At 40.4% G+C, this 17,203-nt stretch overlaps 2 protein-coding genes across 2 annotated transcripts; one reads left to right on the forward strand and one right to left on the reverse strand.

The window, feature by feature from the left end:
• Nucleotides 1-2,437: 2,437 nt before the first annotated feature.
• On the reverse strand, nucleotides 2,438-11,519 carry LOC140994393 (saccharopine dehydrogenase-like oxidoreductase). The gene is made up of 12 exons (XM_073463991.1): nucleotides 11,034-11,519; nucleotides 9,272-9,384; nucleotides 8,478-8,558; nucleotides 7,722-7,851; nucleotides 7,525-7,574; nucleotides 7,189-7,319; nucleotides 6,133-6,250; nucleotides 5,275-5,394; nucleotides 5,085-5,141; nucleotides 4,872-4,983; nucleotides 4,556-4,637; nucleotides 2,438-3,822 (listed from the first exon to the last, which is right to left on the reverse strand). The coding sequence occupies exons 1-12, from the start codon at nucleotides 11,230-11,232 to the stop codon at nucleotides 3,732-3,734; spliced, it is 1,284 nt and encodes a 427-aa protein (XP_073320092.1). The 5' UTR covers nucleotides 11,233-11,519; the 3' UTR covers nucleotides 2,438-3,731.
• Nucleotides 11,520-11,581: 62 nt separating this feature from the next.
• Nucleotides 11,582-17,113, forward strand: tfb2m (transcription factor B2, mitochondrial). Its single transcript, XM_073463990.1, has 10 exons — nucleotides 11,582-11,739; nucleotides 12,328-12,630; nucleotides 13,469-13,652; nucleotides 13,851-13,942; nucleotides 14,201-14,354; nucleotides 14,779-14,927; nucleotides 15,255-15,344; nucleotides 15,687-15,737; nucleotides 15,847-15,989; nucleotides 16,110-17,113. The coding sequence occupies exons 2-10, from the start codon at nucleotides 12,349-12,351 to the stop codon at nucleotides 16,297-16,299; spliced, it is 1,335 nt and encodes a 444-aa protein (XP_073320091.1). The 5' UTR covers nucleotides 11,582-11,739; nucleotides 12,328-12,348; the 3' UTR covers nucleotides 16,300-17,113.
• The last annotated feature ends 90 nt before the right edge of the window (nucleotides 17,114-17,203 follow it).

Genomic DNA, 17,203 nt, shown 5'->3' on the forward strand with positions numbered 1-17,203 from the left:
GTGTGCACCGCATGCACACAGCAAAGATAACATTTCCAGCTACTTGGACTGAGGCTCATTATCAATCATTAAGCTGCAAATAAGTGTTCCCATCAACAAATACAATGTCAGGGTTTAAGTCTAACGCTAGATTTCTTGTAGTCGTGTGCAGTCAGGGGAATTATGGTTTCACTGAACAGTTGAAAGTCATTTCTGCACATTTTAAGGGTAAAGCAATTTTACACATTTAAGTGTGTATACAGATCTTGGAGAGAACAGTTGCTTGAGTTAAAAAGTCTGTGTATAAAGTCTTTGTGGCTCCAGAAGAAGCTGCATGTAATCTGATAAATTGCCTCCAGTGATGTCAGCTAGTGGGTAAGTTCATTGTGGGTAATGTAGTCACCAGGTTTTGTAAAGGAAGGAGAATGAATAGAATTAAAGCGATATTTCTGGTTCTGTTTTTATCAATTTTGATCATTGTTTTTTAACCTGTCCATAATGAGTCTAACAGTGTTACAGAAGTACAATGCTAGACCAGTTGACTGCTTTTCAAAACCTGGTGCCTACATTACCCACAATGCAATTTAGCCACAGATGGCATCACTGGAGGCAATTAATCAGGTCGCATGCAGCTTCTTCTGGAGCCACAAAAGGCTTTATATTACTGTTTTCTACATGTGTAGCAGAACTCCCCAAGACCTGCAAACATTCTTTAGTGTGTAAAATTGGTGGAGTTACCTTTTAACTTTCAGGTCAGTGTTCTCTCGAGACAGGATAGCTTCCCAGCCCTGTGCAGGTAGAGTAAGGGTTGGACGAGCCCACAGACTACACCCAGACATGAAAACAGATAATAAACTATACCTAGAACAGGAATTTCCAGCGCCAAATAGTACATTATTAGTGGTGGTAGATAATTGACCACAAAACACACCAGGTTAACCAAAATGATGTTGATGGCTTTTCTTTTCATCTCGTCTCCTCTTCCCCTCTCCTTCCCCTGCCTCTCTCCTGGACCGGGCCGTGTCAGAGAAAACAGAGTTGCGAAGTAGCAGTACAAAAATATGCACAATGTGGGAAAAAACCACAACAAGCAATTTTTTTCTACTTCTGGTAATGTTAACACAAGCAGAACAATCAAAAAGAATGAACACCAGGCCAGAGCACACTGTGCCACTGTGTACTTCAGGGGCTTTAACCTGGGAAATAGAAACACACAGATGCACAGTGTTCAGTAAATATTTCTTATTGTCACAGGTCTGACTTAAAGACTTAAAACACTTACCTGATGAAAGTTAATGGGTGGACCACTGCAATGTAACGCTCCACACAAATGAAGCTCTGAAAAATAGGCCGGCCGGTCCACACCAGAGTCAACTGTACCTTCAACAGGAGCTGAAGACCATCTATGACATGTTCAAAGCCGTACATACAGTACAGCTGGGCTGGCAGTCCCAGGCAGAACAGAATCTCACAGACAGCCAGGCTTAGGAGGTAAGTTTCTGAAGCCAGCAGCTCTCTGGTTCCATGACAAATCAGCCAAGACATCCACATGTTTGCTGGGACACCCACCACAAAGTTACCAAGCAGGAAGATGGACATAATAGAAAGAGCAGCATTGGTGTCAGCTTGCAGGTAAATCATACATTTTGTTGAGGTATCGTTGAAAAGAGAATCATTCAGTTGAGTTGTAGACATTTTCGCAGTGGTTCCTCAAGATGGGGAAGGCCCTCCAATGTCCACAATGGTCACAGATTTTGTAAGAACTTCACCTTGTGAATCTATGAGTGAAAATGCTTCAAGTCTCAAGGTGGGTTTTCAGAATCTCTCTCTGTCACCTGCCCCTTCGCTTTGTAGCTGAACTCTTGTGACACAGACTTTCCATACAAACTGTCCTCATAGCAAAACAAACGCTTGGCAAGCAAATAGCTTGATTTGCATGAATAAGGCATTAACACTCAAAATGCCTTTCTTTAATTCTAGAAATAACTTAGAAATAACCACAGCAGCATTTTGGACCACTTGTAAACAATCAAGGGAGTTGACAGTACAGGAATGACAGGTTGGACATCATGCGCATCACCTTTATGCTGTCGGGGGGGGGGGCCTCAAGACATAATTCAGTTGAATGTAAAACAAAACCATATTAGAGTGAACTGAAAGCCTCCTGTGATTGCATTGTACATTGTGCCACTGTGTAGGATGTCTCAGCTTTACCTTTTTTTAAACTAAAAGTTTTGGAATGAAACAATAAAATATGACACTGTGATGTATGACATGACTTGAGTTGTGCTGTAGATCACAAACTAACCTTGAGATGTAAAATAACTGGCGTTTTTTCTTTTTTCTTTGTAAATATAAACCACTAATCTTGAAAACCTGTTCCACATGACAGAAAATTCATTATGGGCATTACTGATGAGTTTCTATGAAGCTTTGTGAAAAAGACACAAGACGTATATCCATTAGCAGGGTTGACTTTATTCATGATGCCCATACAAAGCAAAACACACCAAAACAAAACCCCAAAACAGCTCTTCACGTGCACAAAATGCTCAAACACTCAAAACGTGGAAAACTGACATCAACATCACTTTGTGGATGAGACTGTTCCAGTCAATATGAAAGAGACAGATTTTTAAAAAACTCAAACTTGTTAGCTAAACAGCAGAGATCGTTCAGTTTCATATTGTAACCCATGCTGTTTTATGCACAAACAACTTAATGCATTTTCTGACAAGGCTCTAAAGCAAATGTTTGTATTGGTGAATTGCTGCAACATTCATCTATAAAAATAAAGATTGAAGAGAGGAGGATGACTTAGTGATAGTCCAACTATAAACTGTCAAAAACACAGAGCAATCAGGAGTTTTAGCTGACGGGCCAGGCCAAGAAAGACAAGCATGTACATGCACACACACACACACACGCACACCTTTGCTTTCCCTACTTGGACTTGCGTTCATTTCCTGGAGACTTAACCTAACCATAACCAATACTTTCCTAATCCTATCCATAACCCAAGTCTTCACCCTGAAATTTAATTAATTACGTTATGGAGACCAGCATTTTGGTCCCCATAAAGCTGTCGGACCCCACAACGAGAGAGCGGACCCCAGTTTTGGGACCCAAAAAACACGAACTCACACAAAGCAGGTTTCTATTCGGACAGCTTTACCCCACTGAACCAGAACAACACACATACAGCTGCTATATTTGTGCTACTAACAGGGTTATGTCCTAGTGCATTTAACTGTATGTTACATGGACAACACTTTACTGAAGATTGTAGATGTTTTCTTACAGCTGACAGTATTTTCAGTCCATGTTTCTATCCATACACAAGTTAATTTTTTTTTTGTTTTTTTTTTGCATGTGTTGAAAAACATAAATTGAACTGAATCTTAATCAAAATGCCTCCTTCATTAGCAGCAGTCATGTTAGTGTAGGCCATGTTAAAACCATTTATGCACAACGGTTATTGTACTGTCTTTGTCTGCCACAGTTGTGCTATGTGTCCTACAAGCAGAGGGTTAATTGTATATTCAAGCTAAAGGGAGACTGGCAAGTTTCTGACTGAATTTTCAGGATAAATGCCAAAAGTACCATCAAAAATGAAAGCACTCCATCTCTAGTCCCGGTTTTCGAGGTGAAATGGCCCTCTTCAATAGTCGGAAACTTCCCAGTTGTTATTATGCGTATTAGTAAGTGCTGAGAGAAACCTGGAGTAATGACAACAGGGAAGGGGACAAACTTTAAATGACAGAGAACTGGATGCCGTGTTTGTTGAGACGGTCGATCAGTGTGGTTTTTGCAAAAACAGCTCCTGGAGTATACACTCCTCCCCTGGAAATGAAGCAGAGAAAAGGAATTTAATTACAACCTAAATTGATGTCATACCCAAGTCTCAGGATCAAGTGATATTCATGTGATTTATGGATGTTAAATCATTATAAGGGAAGGGCATTTCAAGCAAAACACACTATTCAGTAGTTGCGGTGAAGTATTTGGCAATCAATTTTTACTGAAGCCTGGTAATAATAATGCAATTCTTCCAAGGCCTTTAACAATCTCCTGGCGCAGGTAAAAACAAGGGGGAAAAAAATGGAAAATCTGTTTTCTCAGACAAAGCCATGGTCGCATGAACCAACTACGACTAACTGAATATTCAGAAATCATGACCTGTCCCTGATCATTATACTGTAGAAAAATGAAAGAAATTGTTTTTCTGGCTCGTGCATTCATTGACAAACACATTAAATTACAAGAAAAAGAAAAAAACACTGTTCAGTAGCAATGCTGACACATCCTAAGTCTGTGATGATCAAAAATGTAAGCTCACTTTCACTTCCTAAAATAACATTTATGTTGTTTCACAGTCCCATGCCTCCCACTTTTAGTCTTTCTATTAAAATAAACAGCACAAACACATTCAATTACCGTCTGGTTTATCATAGATTAACAATCAACCAGTTCCTTTGAGACCATTTTACACGGACTGGTCGGATGGATTGAAAAACATCATTATCAATAAACAAAAAACTGGTGGTATGGTGTATTGTGCATGATGATAACTCACGTTTTGGGCAAGTCTGCGGGCTCGTTGAGAATTGTTAGAGCAGCCTGTACCATGGCGATGGGCGTGGCCACATATCCACACTCTGATTAATAACAGAGACACAATTAAGCTATGTTTTGACATTTTGTTACAGCATTAATGGAGGGTTGTCATAAAATATCTATGATACTGTTGTGGGAAAATGTGACGCAGTCTGCATTTGGAACAAGTTGTTGTGGCTGAATGGGTTGAGTACAGGGCTGTCACCCAGGACACTGGGGTTTGTTTTCTGTTTGGTACATTTTATAATAACGCAGGATTTTTAATTTCCAGTTACCTGGTCCCTGAACCAGTGTGCGGATCTTGCTGTTAGGTTTCCCCTGTGAGGGGTCCTGTCCCTCTGTGTAGCCCTCTCCATAGAGGGCAAACTGGAAGGATGAACCCTCCATCTAATACACACATAACACAAAAAACAGAGCATCATCTTATTTCCTTTTCTTATTTATAACAAGAAAATCTGGATATATTTTATGTTCTGTCAGCACATTACCTGCTTTCTACTCGGTCCAGCCTTGGAGAAGAGTCCAAAGGAGAAGAACTCTGGGTACTGAGAAAGTGGACAGATAAAAGCATTTACATTTACCAGCATGCTTTTGGTCTAATATTCAGTTGTAGTCAGTAGTGTCATGTGAACTGTAATCTGTCATGTGTATTTTTTCATGCATGCCATGTTTGTTTACCTTGATGAGTAGATTACGTCCAAAACTGAACTTGACCAAGAACCAGAACATCATGCCTGCAAACATCAGCTTGATGACGCTCCCTATTCCTCCGATTCCTGCATACGCTCCATACTGAACCTAAAGTAAACAATTACAGATTATAGTAGAGGGGGATGGAAACAGTCTAGTCAAAATGTCATGTCCAACAGAAATTACAGAGCATTTTTGAAAACAGCAGCATGCAGACATTTTTCATAGTCTGCCATTGAGCCCAATTTTTCCAAATAAACTGCATCGGAAAATCCCGATCAACACAGCAAGTTCACAACCAGCGTCGCCCCAAAAAAGCCTTTGATCATAATCACATCTTTCATACTAAAACTGAAATTAGACACACGGGGCAAATCATTTCGACTGGCATCATGTGGGCCGCATTCAACCTTTTGACAACTCTATCGTGGTCCTTAGATCATTTCATTAGAACGCCAATTTGCCAATTTATTAGTTTTGTCTGTGGCCAAGCACAAAAATAATTTTATTTCATTAGAAAGTTTTAACCCAGGCTGTTTAAGCAGGGGGATTCCAGGATTTTCAAACTGACAACTTACTTTTAAGATTAAAAAGGTGCATTATTTTTTCCTGCACTTTCATATACATAAGGATTATTTTTCAATTGTGAAAACTAATAAATCGGACAGAAAGTGTGTTGTTTTAACACATTTAAATTCTGAGCTTAACAGGTCAGACATACAGAATGTAGGAGACCTGAACTAGGGTCTCCGTGATACATGATGAAGTTTTTTATGAGTGACACAATGGAGGAAATTTAACACAAAGAAAGAGTGGGTAAAGAAAACGCAGAATGTGAAGCCTGACCGGTGTGGCCTGATGTTCCTCCACCAGGAAGCGCTGACTTCTCTTCACAACGGAGGGATCAGAGCCCATGAAGGGCACCGTGTACTGCTGGATCTCATTACTGAAGAACAGTGTTCCCCTATAAGTGCACAAACACACACAAAGGAACACATGCTGAGAAAACAACATGACGTGAAAATGTGTGGGGGAAACTGTAGTACATGCTTGTATGTGTACTGAGGGATTGTGGGATATAACCCTGATTTAACCCTAACATTTAGAGCCAATCAGCAGCCATGACACCACCACTACATGGTTTGTCCACCAGATGGCACTGACGAGTTTGTTTTTCCAACTGTAGAATGTCCTGCTTAATGCCTTGACTCTTTAATAACTAAATGTTAGAGATCCTAATAAAACACATTTCTTAATCCTACATATAGCTATTGGATTGTTTATACTCTCAAATATTGATATCTGTATCAGCCCAATCAGTCAGCAGAATATTCTGAAATTACACTACATTATCAGCGACAGCCATGTGATACACAGATCATACAAACATGTTTTATGGCTGATACCAGCTACCGTTTTCATGATAAAATTGCTGTCAGCCTGACAAAATACACAGAAAAACAAAAGAAGAACTCACAGCTGGAGGCACAGTTTACCTTTGTTTTTTCATTCCACCTGTTCATATCGTCCAATAAAATATAAAATATAATATCATTTAACAGATCCAATAAAAATCCACAGCTGTCCAATTGTTTTCATGAAAACTTATGTTCCAAAGTTTATCTGATCTTACTGTGAGGCTTCATCCGTCAGACTCAGCTAAAACAAGAGGATATCTTTCCAGGTTAGTCTTTTTAGTACAAAATGTTCCCTTTATGAATGACATGAAACATTGTGAACCTCTAAGCATAGGATACTCTGAACTTTGCTCTGAATGTACACATTACTGTATAATATTGATTTACTGAGTTTTGCAAACTAGCTGTGTAATTGCCACTGAGAAAAAGTTAAGGATTTGATTTATTTTGAAGAAATATAAAAGGGGATTACTACTGTACGTACCTGCGTCTAAGCTTGGAGCCCACAGCAGGGAGAGGTTTGTGATTAAACTTCCTCCTGAGACTCTGGAGCTTTTGGCCGTCGGCAAAACCGTAGACGGCAGACTGCCACGTGCCATCGTGGATACATCCGCCCTGACGGAGGACGACAGAGACACACGCATACATACAAAAGGGTGAAAATATAGTGGAAAAAAGGGACAGAGAGCATGAATTGAAGGAAGGGAGAGAAGGTAAACAAGGAGAAAGAAAAAAAGCAAGAAACATTTGAGATAAGCATAGATATGTGATACCGCATACATATGACAAATGCATGTACATAGTAATATAGTTGACTTACCTCAGATCCTGCGCTGACGGTCAGGAAGCTCTCCACTGCTGTCAGCGTACCTGTGGATAAACGCACATAATGTTTTTACAGAAGCTAATATAACAATAAATAAATCTTTAATAACAACAGAAGTAAAGTGAGTTAAGCACTGTGTCTGTATTTTTGTGTTTATGTAAGTGTATGTGTGCATGTCAATATGTGCATACCCTTGAACTGGTCCCTGGTGTAGATGACTCCCATGTCCGCAGGTATGGAGTCGAATCCACAGCTCCCTATGATGTACACACCTTTTTCAGCTGCCTGGCTGTTGTAGTTCAACTGCATTCCCTCCAGAAACTGCATACAGCCAAACACACAAAAATGTGTAGAAGCACAAACAGGAACGCATACCCAATTTTTTTTAAGTGTGCCTGTTAAACGATGAATGATTATTATACAATCAATTTCAACAGATTTATGGAGCTTTATCAACAATGAGCGTGTAGGAAGGCTGAAAGGCCTTCTGCTTTTAAGTCAAGTTCTGTCCTGATATGGTGAAGGTGGTGGAGTATTTTGTGCAGCATTCAGACAACTTTCAAACCTCAAGTTAGGCCGTCAGAGTGCTGCTGACTGTGTATTCATGAGACCTGCTGCATTACACAAAGCAGCATCTGACAGCAAGAGAAAACTGTTGTCAAGCAGCCAAGTGACAGATAATTTAGTCTAACAAGCTACATCATGAAAGGCAGCATGTCTCCTATTTAATCCAAACCAAACAACAGCAAAGCAGAAAAATATGTCCACTGACAACATGCAGGTCAAGAAAGAATCATATTTAGTGTACGATTTAGGTCACACCAAAGGAAAGAGGAAAAACGCCATTCGATGCTCATAAGTAATATATGTGATGATTAATGTTGATGGAGTGACTTACAGTATCCACACATTAGAATTTAAAAATGCAGCACCGTGTACAGACATACCTGAGGCTCTCCACTGATGTCAATATGGTGGGCTCCATTCTCCACACAGGCTTTGACCACTGGCTCGCCGTAGAACCTGTACTATAAACACAGAGATACACAAACACACAAATTAATTACTCAACTGTTCCATTTCACCTCCTTTCTCTCCTGACTTAGTTGATGGCTAATTAACCTATCAACTTTAGTTCTTATCACTGCTCAATCCCTGCCTTATTTCTGTCTGCTGGTATCTTTGGTCACCATATCTCCCCCAGATACTATCTTGACCTTGACAGGCCCCACACTGCAGCAACAAGACATGACACCTCACTGGCTCTTAGAACAAAAATCAGAATCAGAATAAGAAATACTTTACTTTACCCTGGTAATACCAGACTTAATACATTCATGCTCACACAGTTTCATCTCCTTTTGGCTTTAACTGTGTGCCTCAGTTTTAACCAACAGTAGTGGTCACTGCAGTGGAAGGACAATGACACACAGGACCCAAAGCAGTGGTGGAAACCTACTTTCCATTCTGACTTTAATACAATACGACTTATTGTGTGCTGTAAGTCAGTGGCATTCATTGTGTAAATGAAGGCTGCTCTGTGACAGAGAGAGAAAGAGAGACAGAAGAGATAGGTGGGGCACAGTTGAGCTACACTGATGCCAAATGGAGATTGCAACATGCCAATGCTGTGAGATGATGTGAGGAAAAAGTGTTTTGTGCCATGTGATGGAGCAAGAAAGTTCTGTGTTAGAGAAAAATAAACAGGGGGACACACGTGTCAGTTGAATTGTCTACTTACAGGCCCGACACAGTTGAGAACAATCACGGCCTGTTTGCACATGGCTGCCAGGGAGTCTGGTTCTCCTACATCTGCCACGATAATGTCCACCTCTGACCTCAGCTCAGGCTTACCTGCACACAGAGACACACACTTTGTAAGGACAGGTGGTACAATATAGTTTGATCCAAATGGTTGTTTAATAGTCTTTCTTAATTATTCCCAGATGTAAATATACGCGTACTGTATAACCGTGCGAAGATGAATTTAATGAAAATGAAGGAGGGGCAGCACAAACTGGGCTACGAGAACCTAGATCATGTATATGTTGGATGAAATTAAATCTATGTGCTGGACAGAACTTGTAACAATGTTTTTAAATGTGTCACTGTAACAATCGGTGCTTGTTGGAGGAAACACACTAATCTGTCTGAACAGACAAACTGTATTTTTTAGTGCTAACCGGCTGTGTGTGTGTGTTGTCATAGATGGGGACTGCACAGCGAGCAGCTATGTTCCATCAGCTGTTGCGCCTCTAATCCTCTGGAAACTCACATTACTGTCATTACTGCAGAATAGCTCCCTGGTGTTGTTCTAGTTATGGACTTCATTTTCCATGTTTAGAGCGACGCACAAATATAAAAAATCGTAAACCTGAAAAAATTACCAGCATAAGTAAATCATTTATTATACTTTTCACATAATAGTTGCCTTTAGGTGAATTATATTTCTATTTTTGTTGGAGCTGAAACGATTAGTCAATTCACTGATGATTAGTCACAAGTTTTTTTCAAAATTGATGACTGATGAACTTTTATCCAGCAAATGGTTTGCTGGATAAAAGTTCTCCAAAAAGGGAGGGACAGTTTTTCTCTTTCACTGAAAAATAGAAATCTTGTTCTATATATCCTATATCTTATATCTTCACAATACTGGAAGATGTCACCATGGCAACACACGCCAGTGGTAACTGCGATGGACATGTTTGTCAGTTTCTGCCATCATATAGATACATTTATGAATTCATTTTATTTTTTTTATTAATTAGTATCCATAATGAAACTCGTCGCAGCCATCATTTCTGTCTTTGGAGTAATCAAATACAGTTATTGCTGTTGGATTAATGCTGATAATCAGAAAATATGTTGACTAAAAGTTTGATTGATTAATCATTTGCAGTATCAAGTAGAACTTCTAACCATTTGCTGATTTCTGTGTCAACAAGGCACATTAGTTACTTGCTACATCACATACTCTATACATGTTTTATCATTTAATTTCATGATTTTTTTTTACCAGCAGGTTAGACTTATTTGGCAGATGTAGACTTGCATCCTTGCAGATATACAGCGTTCAACACTGATTGATTGATTGATTGATTAAAATATCATCAGCTGATGGGACTGCATCATTAGTTTCTTAATAATAATGATTATAATAGCTTTAATGAGATTGTTAACTCTTGGTTGCAACGTCGCTTGGACTTTGAGTTCAGACAGAGTTTAGGGTCATGGACATGTAAAATCACTATCAGCGAGCTCCACTTGGATTTACAGATAAGACATCCTGAGTCGGAGTTAAGCAATTTCCCTTTGTCTAGGGAATGGACAGTATTCTTGGCAAATCGGATTAAAATCGCAGCTCACCAACTACAGCATCCTTGCATTTCACATTACCTCAGTCGAACAACTTATTTCAGAAGCTAACCCCGTTGAAGGGCTGGCAGCTCTACAAACACTCTGCCTCAACACTCATAACTTCCTAGGGTTGTTCAGATACATACTGAGGACTCCGGCGGCCTGCTCCAGAACTTTTTCCAGCTTCTGCTTGCTCCTGCCAGCCACGGCCCACTTCAGGTTCCCCTTCGGTCCCTCGGATATAGTCCGGGCCACCTCCTCCACCACAAACTGTCCGGTGAACCCAGAAGCTCCGAAGATAACCAGGTGGTAAGGCCTGCTAGATGTAGTTTCAACACGAGCCATAGTGACAGCAGACAGACTGGAGGAGCTCACCGCCGCACCTTCACCTCTCTGACAGACTGACAGGACAGAGGCAGAGCTGCGTGCAGTTTTGACAGCGCTTCTTTGTCTACTTCCGTAGCAGCATTATGCTAACGTGCTAAAACACGAACCACTGTGGTAGTTTTTAGCTACCTAAACACGAATAGTCGTTGTGTTGCGTTAAATATGTACCTTCCAAACAATTTATATATTTCTAGTAAGGCGTGACATATACTAAATTTAGTTTGCTTTAGCATTCGCACATTAGCATGGCAACTTCCTCGACATTCTGATTGGTCCTCGCGGTTGTCGCCTGACAGTGACGAATATTAGATGCGCCAGCGACACCACGAGAATTGCAAAACAAGTGTGGGGTCGAGATGCGAAGGGCTCAATGTCACGGAGTTTTACCAGTGAAAAGACGAAAAAGAAACACCATTGAACCACTGGTGTAGTCCGATTTGGATATAAAGGATAATTTGCTATAAGGTATGTCTGTGTTTCTCACGACGAAACGACATTGATTGCATTTTAGTTTTAAGTGACGCTAGCGTAGCTTCTTTAGCTAGTCGGCTAACAACTTCGATATTTTCACCTATTTTACACCTTCATGTAACGGATCGCCTGCTAAGTGAATTTGTGCATCTTTATCAAGGTGATGGCCAAAGTCCGTGGACGGCCGGGTGAAGCACCGTGATAATCTCTCCAGTGAGGCCGATTAGGAAGTTTACCTCCCCACGTGCAGCAAGAACATACTGTGCTCACTTTCAGACACTGGTTAAAAATATTTTTTGTATAACGAATCACATTAAACATTTACACCGTGTAATTTACAATTGTATGCACGTATGGCCCCTTTACAGACGATAGTAAACGCAGTTGGCTACTACAATTGGACTCCAGCACGTCGCCCAAGTGTCATATAAGAATGATGGTACATGTTTAAATGTTAGTTAATGTCACTTAAATGTCTGTTATTCATCTTAACATCCCTTGTCACCTTCTCTCCACACCCCCTCTAGGCAGTGACCTCTTGAAAAGGTCACCCAATCCTCATCCTCTGTTCTTCCTCTGTAGTTACAGATCCACTGGTCCATCATGTCTACCCAGATTTGTAGAGTTGTGGAGGTGATGATGCGCTCTGCTTGCTGCCAGACCATCAGAAGTAGATCCTGTCTGCACAAGGCTGTGCTGGCCCCTGGGGCTGTCTCCGGCCTCTGTGTTCCTGGGGCTCCTATGCTTCATAGAAGGGCCTATAGCCTGGACACTCTTTCTTCGGGTCCTGGTCGACCCAGTCCAAACTCCCAACAGCCCTCTGCAGAGAGGTCATCCCCTAATTCATCACTCACACACAGGAACCTGTCTGCTGTGGCTGTACAGGTAGGCAGCTATCTCTGGCTTTGATTCTGGACACTAGTCTTCGACTGCTGCTTGGAATATGTGAATTTCTAAGCAAATGCATAACCTGTCTGCTAAGGTTTTACATATGTCTGTGTATCTGTACTTTCCCCCCTGTAATGGGATATAAAATTATGGGAAAGTTCTGTCTTACAAGGAGTTTTGCAACAAATCTTTTTGTGGTATTTACACAAATGTTATCACACCTGGCCCATGATCCTCCAACTGTTTTCACGCCATTTGTTTCGGCTGCTGCAGGGACAAAAGGGCAAGCACAACAGCCCAGACACATTTTTCCCCAGCTCCTCTGTGGGAATCTTCAAGGGGCCTAGTTAAAAGAAGTAAAACCTCCAGCATGTCTTGAGTCTGCTCTATGATCAGCCTTCTTGTCAAAACTATGTCCTACCTTTTACAGCTGGTTTCCCTTGATTGATGAGGTGCAAAACGCATAACATAGATCTGCTCAATTGTTTTGTTTTAAACAACTGTGGTCAGCCCACAAGTTGACCCTTTATTGTTGTATTTTTATCATGGTGTGTTCTGGTTTGCTTCAGCTGCTGCAATGCTCCAATTTTGCCTCAGCCTGGAACCATTAAAATTTCAATGTATGTGCTTTTTTTCTTAACATACTTTATAATTCTTCCCTGAACCACTTTGTGTGTGGAGAAAATGCAGGCATTAATGGATATCTTGAATTTTTGCAGTAGAATGAAAAATTAATGAAGAAAAAGATTATCAGGGTTTGACAATGTACTGTGAGCTTTTGCACATCCGATGCTGATTGCTTTCATTCTATATGTGCACTCATGTCTTTCTCCAGGGCCAGCGTCGTCCTCTGTGCCGCTATGACTTCCTTGACCTCGGTGAGGTAGAGGAGAATATACGACGTGCTCAGGCATGTAAAAGATTGAGACACTTCATAGTGGACCCAGACCTGGCTAAACTGGTAGCACAGCATCTTGAACCTGAGGATGCTAAAACTGTTATTTTAGAATGTGAACCAGGTATGTATTTGTGATATGTTTAAGATAAACACAGAGGTGCACTTAATGTATGAATTGTTGCTTTTTGGCACAAATATTTTCACAGTAAACAGTTCTGTTTTGACTGTAGTGGCATAGTGAAGAATTTGCAGTTTGTGCACAATTTATCAGTGCAACAACACGGAATTGATTGGTTGTGTTTGTGGCTGTCTTTCTTAGGTCCTGGGGTGTTGACTAGGACACTGCTAAATGCTGGAGCTCAGAGAGTTGTGGCTCTTGTAGGGGATGGGGCCTTCTTAGAACACCTACAGGTAACAAACATCTGCATCAAATTACTTTTTGTAGACTTGTGTGTAGGGTTGAGCGAGTACTTGGCTGAAACAAGTGTCCGGCACGGTCCTGTTCTGTAACTAGTTTCTACAGAAATGGATAATGGTGCACTGGCTCATCTCTACTCGAATAGAGATCTTTGTTGTAACCCAACTGAATTTAATTGGCAATGGTTATTTGTTTAATTAATCTTGGTTCCCTTGTGTCGCAGTAAAATAAATTATGTCTTCATGTTGTAGGAGTTGGAGAGTCATCTTGATGGTCAGTTGGAAGTGGTTCACTGTGACTACTTTAAACTTGACCCCATGGGCACTGGAATCCTTAAAGCCCCTATCATGTACTCTGACAAACTGTTCACTGACCTGGGCATATCAGAAGCTAGCTGGACTGATGGTGAGAAAAATAAACCATGCATACACACACAAACCTGAGGCACAGCTATGTTGCCAAATTTTCTGTCATTCACACACACAGGCACACAGACAGGGTTTTTTGTTTAGTTGGGCCTCTCCCGCTACAAAAAAACCCCACCTACTTCATACAATTAGTAATATCCTAACACTTAGCAAGCTATTAATCCTTGAACAATCCTTAAAACATTTGATTGATGGAACTTTTTCTGCAACTCACAAGTGTGAAACATTAAGATATTTTTTTTTTGTCCCACAATGCTTTGGAAAACACATTACATCAGTATAATGACTTGCATCTTTCACATAATCACACACTTTACTGAATGATGACTGCGCATTGTAAAGTCTACCATCCTTTGAAGTCTGTCTTTTGGTAATGTATTTGTGTGTATGTCTCTCTCTAGACATCCAGGTGAAGGTGGTGGGAATCGTGCCCCAGTCTGAAGAGCGTAGCAAGATGCTGAGAATGGTTTACGCTTTGTTTGAACGGCAGTCTATCTACAGACATGGAAGAATAGAGCTCAACCTGTTCATAAGCGAGAATGAATACCTGGTAAAAGAACAAGAGCATTTTAATACCTTAATCTGTAGAAATGAGTACCAGTGAATCTATTGATCATAGAGATATAACCTTGTGAGTGTGTTTGTCTGTCTTCATGAGGGTGGCGAAGGTTACATCCATGCTCACACAGCCTTAAACCAGCTCAGATCTATACTTAATTACTGCTGCACCTGTCAGTATAATCATCCGCTTTGGTGATCTGCACTGAAAATAACCAATTTGCCATATTCATGTTGACACCTCAATCAATAGTTGGTGCTGAGGCAGACTTTCTGTCTGGTAACTGAAATGAATCAATAATAATCTTTCTCCCATCAGAAACTGGCAGCTCGTCCAGGTGACATGCTGAACTACAGAGCCTACAGTGTCCTCTGGCAGATGGCCTGTGAAATTGAACTGCTGCACAAGGTACAGTATGAAGGAGGGTGATTATGCAAATGTTGGAAAAACCAGCAAAGACAGAGAATCAAGCATGTTTAGAGGTGTTGAAGTAATGATTTCTCTCAAAAAAACCTACTTGCGGAAAAGCAAAACTGCTGCATTAAAACTACTCTGACAAATACAATGTACTCAAAAAAAGTAGCTCAGGTCTCTGTAAATGTAACTCAATACTACCCTCTTCTGAGTATGTTACAGTGGTTTGTTTTATGATACTTGGTCTAGCTAATGCCTGGCATCATACCACTAAAATTTCCAAAGACTCTGATGGAAAAGTCTCCTAGTCGTCAACTTTCTCCTCTTTCTGTGCAGGAGCCCTGGGACTCGTTTGTGATGTCAAGAAAGGGTAAACGTAAAGACAGGGTAAGAAAGAGAGCAGACTCAATAACAATGCAATGTGCATGTGTACAGTTGGTTTTGTTCAATTTTAATATAACATCTCCCCTCATCCTCTACCTCTTTGTCCTCCCAGCCTTCCAACCTGTGCCTTGTGCGCCTCCGTCCACGAGCTGATCTGTTCTCTGCAGGCCTCACTCCTTCTAACGCTCCAACTCTGATAATGATGCTCAAACAGTTGCTGGCAAAGAGGAAGGCCAAGCTCATTGATAGACTCAAGTAAGCAATGCACACACAAAGCTATTGAGACAGGTTGCAGAATAGATTGTTTCACATGATGCATCTTCTGAACGTATCTTCCTCTGGTTTATTATCTCTCTTTTGTGTTTCTTTTACTAGTGTCTGGTTCCCAGATAGTGGGAGTAAGCTGATATCGGAGATGGGCATGCAGGAGGACATACTGATAGGCCACGTATACCCAGAGGAGTATCTTCGACTGTTCCAGCTGATGGACAAGAGTCAGGAGTTCACCCAGAGCTGGCTTTATGAGGAGGTTTTGGAGAACACACAGAGGGATGGTTGGGCCTAAAATATAGACATACAGGTCATGTGTATAGTTTTTTAGAAATTAAAGAGAAAAGTAAACAAAAACAGGTGTATAATATAATGTTAAATTAATATAAATGAGAATAACAAACCGTGTGTTTAATGAAATAGAGACACAGCAGATACATACATGTATACATTCAGAAACACAAAAGAATCCAATGATTAAAATGCTTATGCAGAATAAATTAACAGAATAAACAGTTGTTACCTGACATGAAACGCTTCTGTGAGAGCGGAATGGTGGAAATGTTTTTGCCTATACATCGAATGAATGTCTGTGTTGTCCTGAACCGGGATTCCCATGAGTTGAAATTTAAGACAAAAACTCGGTAGCAGAAATGTTTATTTTGGGTGTTGGTTTTCTTTTGAGAATTGTTCATGGGAGAAAAAATGTATTTCTCCAATGGAAAGGTGAAAAAAAGCAAACCAAAGGTTTCATGGAAGCACCATGTCATGCAAATGACACACTTGTAATTCAGAAATGTGCATGTACAGTTTTTGAATGATTGATTGATATAGTTTTGCTGATGCAGTATTGGTGAGAGCTGTTTCACATAACACATCCCTGCATGTATCTTGTATAATTTTACAATACGACATCTGGAGTAATGGTGCAGGAAGAAGGAGGTTTTTCACTGTAAAGCGCCATAGCTTGTATATTTTTGTATATTCATTGTGAGTGCATAAACTTGCCTAAATGTCTGACATGTCTTGTTTTGTTGGAACGTATAAGCTGCGTGGCTGATGTAATGTTGAAAGAAATCATTAAATCAGAATTTTCGTATAAATCATAATGTCTTGATTTCAGCCTTGTTTTAGTAAGCGGTTGCATCATCTGTGCTCTTACATTGATGAGTCTGGGTGTTTTGGACAGACTAATACTT

This window comes from Pagrus major, chromosome 4, assembly GCF_040436345.1.
Source record: "Pagrus major chromosome 4, Pma_NU_1.0".
Lineage (NCBI taxonomy): Eukaryota > Metazoa > Chordata > Actinopteri > Spariformes > Sparidae > Pagrus > Pagrus major.